Source organism: Gymnoscopelus microlampas, assembly GCF_963454915.1.
Source record: "Gymnoscopelus microlampas genome assembly, chromosome: 20".
Classification (NCBI taxonomy): domain Eukaryota; kingdom Metazoa; phylum Chordata; class Actinopteri; order Myctophiformes; family Myctophidae; genus Gymnoscopelus; species Gymnoscopelus microlampas.
The window spans coordinates 43,035,635-43,048,817 of NC_139957.1; the positions used below are offsets into that span (position 1 = coordinate 43,035,635).

Below are 13,183 nucleotides of genomic sequence, written 5' to 3' on the forward strand. Positions count from 1 at the left end.
CATACAGCATGTGATGGTTGACTGCATTTATTAAATACTTTTGAGGGTTTCTGGCACGCTGTGTTGTTATGAGGGCCAAGAGTGGACGCCGTAACAAAAATAAAAATCGACTACTATTGTACTGTTACTTCGGTAAGGCTGAATATTTAAGGTCAGGTCTATAATGCATTGTAAGTGCTTATAACTTGTTATCACACTCGTTATAAATGTTAATAATTATGCATAACAACTTATAGCGAGTTTTATGACGTATTACAAAGTGCTGGTCATAATGCATTATAACAGCACATTATAACTACCATTTATCGTCAGTTATAAAGTCTATTTGTTATCAGTTGTTACATAAGTATGAACATTTATAACGAGTATAAGTACAAGTGTTACCTGGTAGCTGAGGTGGGGACGAAGTACTCAACCCCAGTACAGATACTCTTGGTCAAATCTACTCCACAAAATTACATGCTTTTAAAAATACTTAAGTACAAGTAAAGGTAAAAGTAGAAGTACATTTCTTATTTTTTAGCGGCGCCAGCCGCTCTATACCTTTAGGTATAGAACGGATCCTGCTCTATACCTGACTTTGTCCGTGCTCACCGTCAACGTTCTGATTGGTCAGACACGTCAACAAAGTGATTGGTCAAGCTTCACGTGACACGTGGCTATAAACACATTATAAACACATATCGATGACAAAATGTATCAAAGGCGCCGGTACCTTCACACAGGGTGTGATTTTTATATATTAATGAATTGCTCTAATATTTTCACAATGAATGTATAGGACCTTGTATCTCTTGTTTCAGAGAAGTAACTCTCTGAAAGCACCTGACGTGCTTGTAGAACCACTATGTTAAACAAAGCCTGCAGAAACACATATAAAAACATACACATTAGCTTTTTGGAGGTGTCCTCTGTGTTTGTGATTCTAATTTGGGGTTGATTGGATGTTGTGTTTGTGATATGTTTAGTTTTTTGGATAAGGTCCCAGCCCGCCCACACATTTATGAATCCACTTGCAGTCAAACAGTATGGAGTATCAGAACCCTGATTGATGCTCATTGTCACATGACTCACATACCTATTTTTTATTTTTATTTTTGGGGCGGTGTAACCGCCCCCTATAAGTGAGTTTTGGACACTGACCAATCCTGCACCGTGATTGGCCAATAGTCTACAACGCAGTCTACACCCCTAACCCTTCCATTGTTAATGCAAATTGATACTTTTTCAAAGTCAGCCAATCACATTACAGCTAGTGTCATCACCACTAACTGTAATGTGATTGGCTGACTTTGCAAATTCAGGACTGTGATTGGCTAGCGAAACACATGACACATGTGCAGCCCTTTGAATAGCAGTATGGACTTAAAAAAAAGTCATTTATCCTTTTTTTTAAGTGAGTCATGTTGTGATGACCACACACCACCTACTTCACACTGGGTGTCACAACAGTGACATAGTGCTCCAATTCCACATCCTGTGATTGGCTAGTGAGACACATGATGAAAATAATCTAAAACCATTTTGATGTGAGAGTAGTATATTCAACTTAGATGCTGTGTATTTCATGAGATCAGTGAAAAAGAATCGCTGTGATGACCACACACCGCCCACTTCACACTGGGTGTGACTCTTTAAGAATAACAAACTGATATGTGATGCAAAGTGTTTGTGAAGGGGTGTAGGGGTGGATCATGAGGTGACGTGATCTTGACTGCCCTGTAGGTCGTCACCAGTGTTTGGAACTGGATGAAGCGTCCTTGAGCAAGGCACTGAAGGCCTAACTGCTGCAGATAAGCAGGTTTGTGAAGAGTTACAAACATTTACACTGTGTAGTTCACACAGTCTATTGTAAATGTAAGGATTCATCCTGTCAATCAGCGTGACTGACAGGAGAGATGATCAGAGGAGCAGAGTTTGTACCATTAAGGTTTAAACATGGACAGAAGTATGGGTAGAGTCTCTCAGTGAAGGTGCAGTCAGTGAAAGAGTAGAGATGATCTCTGGTCTCCACATCGCAAAAGGAGACCAGACCCTCCTCATAATCCACAAACACTCCCACTTTCTGGAGCTCCTCTCTCACAGGGAGGAGAACACCACAGCCAGGAGCAGCCCTGTACTCATTTCCATTCCTCAACACTATAGTCCAGTAACCATTGTCGGGACACAGATAGAGTTGTCCCTTCCTGTCGATGGACTCTCTGGCCACTCCTAAACTCCAGCCAGTCTTCCCTCCAACCTGAGCCTCATAGTAAAACTTTCCTGAGGAGAAGCTTTGTTTTCCTAAGACTTCACCACCGAGAGAGAATCTTTCCGTGTTGTCTGGAAGATTCTGCCACACGGTTCCATCACTCACTTGTTTCCCATCCTCAGACAGGATGACTCTACAGTGTGCTGAGTCACATCCACCTCATATTGCTGGATCCTCCTCATCTCAGCATCACACAGCTTGTTTTCCATCTCTTGACCAGGTGTCTTCTCCATCTGTCTAGAAGAACCCAAGAACCCAAACAGTGACGTCTCAAGTGACGATCCAGGAACGGTCAGTTCTGACTTCCACTCTGTGCTCTAATGGTTTCAATAGGAGGATGTAAAGTCTGCTTCTCTTTCACTGATGTCCTCACACTGTGTGAAGTCAGCCTTTAAATACAGCTCCTCAAATCTCAACTCATCAAATATGACGTCATTTTCCCGCAAAAATGGAGTTCCACGTGACTCCAGACCGGCCTCAACGCACTGTGATTGGACACATCGTGTAACCATGGCCACATGAAGCGGGCATTGCTGAATCGTTAGAGAGCCCGCCCAGGAAGGCAAAGGTCCAAGGTTCGATTCCAGGCCTCAGCAATGTGTCAAACTGAGAAACTGCCCCCCGAGCGCTACGCAAAGCAAAGCGACGCATTGTGAGCTTGTAGATCGGCTATTTTCAAATAGACAAAGTATATAAGTCTGAAGTGGTTAATGTATGTTTTTTTAATAATCATCGAAATAGTAACTAGTAACTAGTAACTAAGGTTTTCAGATAATTGTAGTGGAGTAAAAGTACAATATTTGCCTCTGAGATGTAGTGGAGTAGAAGTAAAACTATTGAAAATGGGAAATACTCCAGTAAAGTAAAAAATGCCTCAAAATTGTACCACCACTGGTATTACAAAACCGAGGGTCATGCGTTCCTAACAAGCATCTTTCCCAACAAGCATCAGCATAATTCATAATAATAATAATAATAGAGACTTCACAACTGAGGGAATACAGTAAAATATTTGTTTTTATTTAGAAAACGACTATTCATCTTGAAAATAAGTTTAAGGAATCCAGTGATATAGGTACATAATCAACAAAATCAGGTTAAAGTGCAAAAATACAATTAAGACATGAATCTGTACAAAAATACCATTGGAATGTGATAGTTCATAGAGGAGGATAGAGGGCTATAATTATGAAATATGGCTTCCATGATCTTTTCAGTTGTTTAAAAAAAGAAAAAAAAAGGTAAATTGCATAAGACAGCGATTCCCCCAACCTGTGGTCCGGGGACCACTAAACGGGCCATGAGGTTATTGCAAGTGGGTCCCCAAATAATTGGCAAAACATTTGATAATATAACATTAATATTTTAAAAAATATACTATGTATAAAAACCTTGAAAAAAATGACTTTTCATTGAGTGGAACTTTAAAGTATATACTATGTTAGTTCCACTTGATCCAAGCCGGAAAACACAATCGATTGATCGATCATTAACCCCTTCAATCTAGGAACGCATACCGTGTCATTTTAGATTTTTTTTTATATCTATAACCCATATTTTATACTTTGGGGCTATTTGAAAATAGTAGATCTACACACTCGTAGCGTGGCACCGAATGCTGCAATACGAGCCTGTAGATCTGCTATTTATGTATTTTCAATTGTGAAAATGTATCGTCAAAATAACTAAAATATTTGCTTCTGGGGGTTTCTACAAATGTCGGTTCTCAAACTTTTTCATGTCAAGGAACATACATTACATATAATACACACATTATATGTATTTGGCCCCTAACCCCCATCTCAAAATATTTAGTTTTGAGAAGAAGCAAAGATTTGAGAAAAAAAATATATATACATTGAAAGATTTTTTCACAATCTTTCACAAAAAAATTGCAGATCTACAAGCTCATAGCGCGGCACTCGGTGCCGCGCTATGAGCTTGTATATCTGCAATTTTTTTGAATAGCCAAAGAAATCAAAAAATGACACAGATGCGTTCCCGGTCTTCATGGGTTTTAAGTGGTCAGATGTTCGTGCATTTCTTGAGATTTGTTTTTCAAGTGGGTCCTGATCCTGATGAGGTTTTGGGAACCTCCGACATAAAGGTTTTGGTGTAAATCCCTTTGGTACTAAATGTCTTTGGATTAAATGCTTTGGTATGTCAAAAGTATTTGGAACGAGCAGCTGTCTGTCTCTGAGAGGTCAGTTTCACAATCCATCCGTTCTGTTCGTTCAAATAAAAAAAGCATCAACTTCTCCATCAACCCATCTTCTTTCACATGTGTTTCCATTTTGCTATGCAATAATTGGCAAGGAGATACGCTTTTCCTGCAGTTGAGATGAACAAAATAAAATAACGCAAAACAAAACAATTTTTTTAGCTATTCAAAAATAGCAGATCTACAAGCTCGTAGCGCACGGCACCGAGTGCCGTGCGCTACGAGCTTATTTATGTTTTTTTAATCGTGAAAATTAATCGTCAAAATGTGTTTTTTAAAGAGAACATTTTAACTCAAATCTTTGCTTCTGGGGAATGTCTTCTAAAAAATATATTTTTTAAACTGATCACACTTTTTTTTTAAACTGATCTTGCTATAATATCAGTGGTTCTCATACTTTTTCATCTCAAGGACAGCTAAAATTATATGTATTTGGCCGCGGACCCCCCCACATCTCAAAATATTTAGTTCCAGGGACCCCCAGAAGGAAAGATTTGAGAAAAAAGTATACATATATATTCAGATGATTTGCAAAAAAAAAAGGTTATAAATCCAGGATTGAAGAACAAGGTGTGTGTGGGGCGGGCTGACGCAACAGATCTTCTTTCACATGTGTTTCCATTTTGCTATGCAATAATTGGCAAGGAGATACGCTTTTCCTGCAGTTGAGATGAAAAAAAAAAAACATAACCAAAACAAAACAAGAGAGAGAGAGAGAAAAATGTGTCTTTTTGTTTCATTGTTTTGCTTTGGGGACAGTGGGGACTCCAGTGTCCCCTGTCTGTCCCCTTCCATTGTCATAAAAGGAATCACTTGATCTTGGCCGGCTTTATTTCCTTGACTTGCATGTGCAACGTTTTGTGGACGGCCAGAGTCCTTGACTGACAGAAGCCCTTCCCGCACTCCTGGCATTTGAAGGGTTTCTCTTTGGAGTGGATGTACCTGACGACACAAAGAGAGACACAACACAGACAGTCAGCCTTTTAAGAATAACACTTCTAACAATAGCAACACGTCACATTGGAACCCTCTTTAACCCATTAAGACCTGGGACGCATCTGTGTCACTTTTAGATTTCTTTGGGCTATTCAAAAATAGCAGATCTACAAGCTCATAGCGCGGCACCGAGTGCCGCGCTATGAGCTTATAGATGTGCTATTTATTTTTGCAAATCTTTCAATATATATATTTTAAACATTTTTAAAACTTATGTTGCTATAATATCAGTGGTTCTCAAACTTTTCTCATGTCAAAGGACCCCCAAAATCATATGTATTTGGGACCCGCGGACCCCCATCTCAAAATATGTTGTTCCAGGGACCCCCCGGAAGCAAAGATTTGAGTTAAAATGTTCGCTTTAAAAAAATATAATCAAATATTTGCACAAATGTTATACGATTTTTCAAAAATAGCAGATCTACAATCTGTATATCTCAATTTGTATATCTGCTATTTTTGAATAGCCCAAAGAAATGTTAAAATGACACACACAGATGCGTTCCCGGTCTTAATGGGTTAAAGCCTATACTTAGCAGACAGGAGGAGTACGTCCCCCAGGGCTGTGTACTTGGCGCCCTCCTGTTTCCGCCTTTACACTAAATATCTACGCCGAAAATAGCCCCGATCGACAAGATCAGAAGCCTGTAGACTGGCTACTATTTTAGTCTAACGTTCTGCCCCCAGAGTAATGTATTGTTTGAATGGATACTGAAATAGATTAAAGGTAGCTCTCCACATAAACAGAGACTATTACTACAGACTGGCTGTCGAATGACGTCGGGAGATATCAGGCGGTTGGAAGGTGAGAAAAAAAGTAGCTGAATGCACCTGAGAGCCGACACCGACAGACCGGTGCTGATTTTGTTAACTTGTTGATCATTTTATGTTTGGTTGCTCGGGTGTTGCGCTCTGAAAATAGCCGATCTACAAGCTCACAACGCGTCGCGCTGCGACGCGTTGTGAGCTTGTAGATCGGCTATTTTCAGCATAGAACCAAACCACTTTCAAATCAGCCATTACCACGCCATCAAAGCACCGCCAAAATACATTTTACTCGACTAAATCAACTGTATATTTAGTCGACTAAAATCTTGTGATATATAGTCAACTAAAACTAGACAAAAACTAAAACATTTCAGATGACTAAAATATGACTAAAACTAAATCGAAATTTGCTGTCAAAATTAACACTGCGACAGACGGTGCAAAAAATAATTGCCTATGGCTTGATGTCTTTTTCAACAACAACACCACCGCTATCCGACGGTCCAAAAGCTCGGTCGGCTTTCGATGCTTCCCAACGCGTCGGTGCGGGGGATATCTACCTTAAAGCGATAGTTCACCCCAAAAAATGACTTATTTTCCATCAATTACACACCCCATGAAGCCTTGACTTCATGGAGATGTTTTTGTATTTGTCTCATTCCTGAGCCAATAATCTGATGACCGGCGGAGTTTCTGGTAGGAGAGTCAATGGAGACTCTTTGAGTGTCCTATCGGAACCTCTGCCTACCGGAGACTCCGCTGGTCAACACATTATTGGCTTAGGAATGCGACGAAAAAATAAAAAATATCCATGAATTCAAGTCTCCGTGGGGCGACTAATCGATATAAAATAAGTATTTTTTTGGGTGAACTATCCCTTTAAGGGGGTATGTCCGGGTCCGCCCCAAACCGATTATTTTACTAATTAAAATCAATTGATTATGTTTCATAATCGATCATGCACGTGTCGTGCAACAATATCCTGCGGCACAAAAATAGCCGACATACAAGCTGTGAGTCAGCAGCCAGAAGAAAACCGCATTGTCATTGTGTCTTATGAAACATTGTTCACACGTGTGCTGAGTCACCAAACATATGCTATTACAACATAATACAACATCAAAGGAAAAAAGAAAGAAAAAAACCTAATACGATTCAACTGCAATAAAATCATTTTCCTTTTTTTTTTTTACGAGATATGGTCTCACTTAATAGGCATGTTTTCATTGTTATATTATAGTGAGTTCCCTCTTTGGAGCATATAATGTTCTCTGTTGGGTAGAAACCTTGTATCTCCATGTTTTCTTTCTTTCATAAATTAATGCCCTAGATCAGTGGTTCTCAAACCTTTTCATGTCAAGGACCCCCAAATTGACACTTATTAGCCCACGGACCCCCATTTCAAAAGACATGCCAGGGACCCCATAAGAGAAGATTTTTTACGGCTTTAGCAGTGATTCTTAACCATTTTAATTTCAAGGACCCCCAGTTTAACATGCATTAAGGCTACGGACCTCCATTTAATGGCATTTCTATCACTTGGACTGCAATTTATATGGTAAAATCTATGTCAATTTAACTCTGAGAGTGTGCAAATGGAACCAAATGGACCCGTTAGGGTCCATTTGGTTCCATTTGTACACTCTCAGAGTTACAGACCCATAAGGGTTCATTTGGTGCCTAATCTATCATTTAGCTGGGGACCCCCTGGAACTCCCTCAAGTACCCCTGGGGGTCCCCGGACCCCACTTTGAGAACCAATGCCCTAGATCATCATACAACAGTATTACAACAACCCTATTTATACTTCAGCTATTTGAAAATGGCCAATTTACTAGCTGGTCACGGTGTGACAGGTTGGGAGTTTGTAGATCTGCTTTTCTCTCTAAATTGTGAAAAAAACTCCCGAATACTGTTCAAAATGTGAAACTAGACATGTTGAAAGCAGCATCAGTATTGAGCAGTGTTGATTTTGACAGCAAATGTTGATTTCTTTTTGGTCATTGTCTTTTGAATAAAATTTAATTTAGTTTTAGTCATATTTTTGTCTAGTTTTAGTTGACTAAATATCATAAGATTTTAGTCGACTAAATCTACAGTTGATTTAGTCGACTAAAATGTATGTTGGCGGTGCCTTGATGGCGTCGTAATGGCTGATTTTAAAGTTGGTTACATGCTGAAAATAGCCGATCTACAAGCTCACAACGCGTCGCAGTGCGTTTTCGAGTGGTTATGGTAAAAAGAAAAATCGTATCACATAAAGATTTGGCGGACCCCCTGTAGTAACTCTGAGGACCCCCTAGGGGTCCCGGACCCCCTGTTGAAGACCCTGCTGTAAACTCGAAGAAAAAAAAAACTTTTTTTTTTTTTTCTTCCAAAGGGCACTTCTGGTCAAGAGGGCAAAGGGCAGGTGCTCTAGCACCACCTAGAGCCTATCTGTGCACGTCCCTGAAAAGTGTCGTCATAAGACCGACCCCGCCTCGATCCTCACCTGTGGTCTCTCAGGTGGTCTTGCCGTCTGAAGGCCTTGTGGCAGATGTCGCAGGTGTACGGCCGCTCGTCCGTGTGCGTGCGCTCGTGGATCAGCAGGTTGTAGGACTTGGTGAAGTGGCGTCCGCAGAACTTGCACACAAACTCCTTCTTGGTCTTGGACGGCAGCCGGCCGCGGCTGGGCTTGATGCGCTCCGGCGACAACGACGAGACCCCCCCCAGCTTGCCTCCTCCTCCGGCCGCCGCGTCCAGGAGGCAGCCCAGACCCCCGGCCACGCCGCCGCCGACGGAGGTCTGGCGTAGCAGGGACTGATGATGCTGAGCCGCCGCCGCTGCCCCGGCGCCCGTCGACATGCTCAGGTCCTCGGCCTTCAGCGGGTCCTCCTGGGTGGCCGCGGCCGCCAGGTTGGCGAAGTCGAAGCGCGGCTTGTTCTTGGCGCCGTGGTGCTGCTGGTGATGGTGCTGCAGCATGGCCACGGCGGCCGCCGCGGCCATGTGGCCGTCGTGGTGCTTGCTGTGGGGCTGCAGCAGGTGGTGGGGGAAGATGGGGATGGAGGCCATGGAGGCGAAGCCGGCGGGCAGCTTGGTGGAGATGGCGCAGCGGGGCTGCAGCGCCGCGGCTACGGCTAAGGGAGGGTACCCGCCCAGGGTCCACTGGTGCAGGTGGATGGCGTGCAACGCGCTGAAGCTGTAGATCCCCGGGAAGTGCGTGGAGGTGTCGGCGGAGGAGGGGAGCTGCAGCCCCCCCGTGGTGGAGCTCTGCAGCAGGGAGGAGGAGGAGGAGGAGGAGGAGGTGTAGTTGGCCAGCTGCAGGGAGGGATGGACAGGGACCGGGGCCGGGAGGGTCTTACTGCCCATGGCTGCTGCTGCCACTGTCCTCCTGGAAGAGAAAGACATAGAGTTCAGTCACAGAGGTTCATCTGATTCTTTTTTACTCATATTATGTATTCTTTCAATATTTGTATAATTTTTTGACCAAGTGCTTTTATAAAAACACAAGACAGAATCAACAACAAGCCAGCAACCAACAATTGAAAAAAATATATAATACAAATACAAATAATAGTAGTAGTCACTCTTCTTTTGAAAACCTTGCAATTGGTGACCAGTCTCTAACAAAATCACCAAGAGTGCCTCTTAATACATAATAACCTCTATGGTAATATGGACATAATTTACTCATGTATTCTTGACCACAATGTTAAGAATGTCACTTAGAAAGCATTCTATTCATCTATTTTAATGTTCAATGTTTTTAATACATTTATACATACATTAATACATGTATTGCCATCTTTAATGTGCTCTAATAATGCTTTTTCTTGTTATTGGCAGGTCAGTAGAAAGTAATAAATGTAATAAATGAACCGTGAATAAACAACTTTATGCATGTCTGCAACACTAACGGTTTGTTTTCACAACCCCCCCCCTCCCACTAGAATAACTAACACACACACACACACACACACACACACACACACACACACACACACACACACACACACACACACACACACACACACACACACACACACACACACACACACCTCTATCTGCAGCCAATACACATCAAGCCCAACCTGATGGGTTGTTTTTGGAAGCACCCCCCCCCCCCCATTAACACTGCATATCAATGCCCCCCAACACCCCCTACCCACACACACACATTGTAAAGACCTGAGTGTTAATTGAATTGTGGCAGTAATAAAAGAGAAGAAGAAGAGATTAACAATGAGGATTCTGGGTACAAACTGCACTTGAAGAGAGGAGACCACATGCCAATTATGTGTGTGTGTGTGTGTGTGTGTGTGTGTGTGTGTGTGTGTGTGTGTGTGTGTGTGTGTGTGTGTGTGTGTGTGTGTGTGTGTGTGTGTGTGTGCGGCTGTGCACACACGCACCCACTTGCATGCGTGTGTGCATGTGTGAGTATGCAAATAGAACACAAAACTATTGGCAGCCGTAACGCGTGCTCAAGCATGCACACACAAACACACCTGCGCAGACACAGGCACACACACAGACGAATGCATCCACACACACACACACCATGCAAGCACATACATTAGCAGCACTCACACATTCAAGACGTGGTGTGTCTGTGTGAGTGTGTGCATGCATTCGTCTGTGTGTGTGTGTGCCTGCGCATGTGTGTGTGTGAGTGCATGTGTCGGTCTGCGCTGTGCGTGTGTTTCCTTTCATTCACCTGCCCGGGGCAGAGTAGCTGTGGCAGGCAGCAGGTAAACACAGTGACAAGCGGCGGGTTAGCTCACCTCTCACACACACACACACACACACACACACACACACACACACACACACACACACACAGGGCCAGGTCTGTTGAATCAGGTTTTGATAAGAGCAGACAGACATAACAATAGACAATAAAGTATCTTTGTGCTGAGCTGTAACGCGCTGATGGACGGCTCTCTGCTCTCAGACTCACTCACTGTGGTTTGTTTTTATTATCATGCTCTTGTTCTTTCATCAGCCCTGTGCTCTGTCCCAGTCTAAACCCTCCTGTCTGCCATGATACTGCACATACCACACCTTACACTGCATGGGTACACAACCTGTGGCCCCGGGGCCCATGTTTGGGTCACGAGTAAATATCCCCCTTTTTTTTGTTTCATAATTCCCTGCGTGTTTCGGCAGTGGTTGAAGAAGTACTCAGATATTTTACTTAAAGGTAGGGTAAGTGATTTACTTTGGTTAAAATAAGTGTTAAATAGCTCTATATTCTGTTGGCTATAGAGCAGTGGTTTTCAACCTTTTTCGCACCAAGGACCCCCAAATTGACACATATTAGCCCACGGACCCCCATTTGAAAATATATGCCATGGACTCAACCATTTTGATTTCTTGGTGGTCCCAATCTACACTGTATCATCATCATCAGTGTTCATTTAACTCTGAGAGTGTACAAATGGAACCAAATGGACCCGTTAGGGTCCATTTGGTTCCATTTGTACACTCTCAGAGTTACAGACCCATAAGGGTCCATTTGGTTCCATTTGTACACTCTCAGAGTTACAGACCCATAAGGGTCCATTTGGTTCCATTTGTACACTCTCAGAGTTACAGACACATAATTTGGCACATAATTTGGTTCCCAACACATAATTTGGTTCCCAACTATTCATTTGGCTGGGGACCCCCTGGAACCCCCTTCAAGGACCACTGGTGGTCCCCGGACCACTGGTTGAAAACCACTGCTATAGAGTGTTTGTTCAGTAAAAGGAGTCTCCATGTCTCTCCAGCTCTTTATTAAACAGAAAATACATTTTCAGTGCTCTCTCCTGATTGGCTTAAATGTTGTCACCTACCTGAAAATGTACTATATTCTGTTTACTAAAGAGCTGGAGAGACCCCTGTGACCGAACAAACACTTTATAGTACTTCAACATTTTTAACAAAAACACAAACATGACCAAAAAAAGATCACTTAGCCTACCTTTAAGTTAAAGTAGCAATTTTTTGGGGGGGGTTCCCCGGTTTAAATGATTGATAGTTAAGAACCAAAAGGAACATTATAGCTAGTGTCTGTATAACTCTGAGAGTGTACACATGGAACACACTCAGGAGTTAAATTAACACCATAGATTATTATTAAGGTTCAGAGATGAATATAGCATCACTTATAGGCCGGATTAATGCATGTCCAAAACTGTTACTTTTCAGGATTCAAATTCAAAAGTAGCAGATCTACAAGCTCAAAACGTGAAGCTTCGCTTTCGCGGCCACGTTTCGAGCTTGTAGATCTGCTACTTTTGATGCTTTCAGTGTGACGCTGTAGTACGATCAAGTAGGACGTTAATTTATGGAAAAACACACAAAGTTTAATTAAGGAGATGAAAGGTATCTGCCCGACAACAACAATATCAAAACAGAAAGGAGAAAAAAAAGAATTTCTGAATTAAACCAAATCAACCATTTAAGTGCGTAAGTAAACCACTTATTTACGTTTCGTTGGCCAATTCTCTCTTCACCTGTTGAGACAATTACTTCCCCATGTCTTTACTTGTTTTTTCCCCCCATCATCTACCATCGTGTTACATAAATAGCAACAGGTCTGTTATAATAAGGACTGCAGCAGTTAAGTTGTTGTTGTACACGAGAGGATCGATTCAGTGAATATTTTCCTTTCCAGAAATAGCCTGCAATTAAAGTCTAAAAAGCAGGAGGAGGAGGCTCCACAGGGCGCCCCCCGTGGCTTGTTCTCTTTCTGATCACGGCGCAGAAGTAATTGACTTTTACTTAGAGGAAGGTCATTAACAGCGCTAAGCCTTTAACCCTTCGCTTTGATGTCACGCATACAACCGAGAGAGCAGCCACTATAGTATGTATCACTGCTGGAAAATAAAAGTACTCACATTATTTACTTAAAGGCTTGCTGTGTAACTTATTTGTCCTGCGTTTACGCAAGAGAACAATAAATAGATTTGTCACCGATCATA

The 13,183-nt window shown here is 42.3% G+C and overlaps 1 protein-coding gene across 1 annotated transcript in view; it reads right to left on the bottom strand.

Annotated features, from left to right (window-relative positions):
* Positions 1-4,907: 4,907 nt before the first annotated feature.
* LOC311035738 (protein odd-skipped-related 1-like) overlaps positions 4,908-13,183 on the bottom strand; it is a 14,282-nt gene continuing 6,006 nt past the window's right edge. The window contains exons 2-3 of the mRNA XM_084044142.1: positions 8,728-9,606; positions 4,908-5,414 (exon numbers count right to left, since the gene is read on the bottom strand). Coding sequence (XP_083900268.1) covers positions 5,282-5,414; positions 8,728-9,584 — 990 coding nt within the window. The 5' untranslated portion in view covers positions 9,585-9,606 and the 3' untranslated portion in view covers positions 4,908-5,281. The remainder of the gene's footprint in view (positions 5,415-8,727; positions 9,607-13,183) is intronic.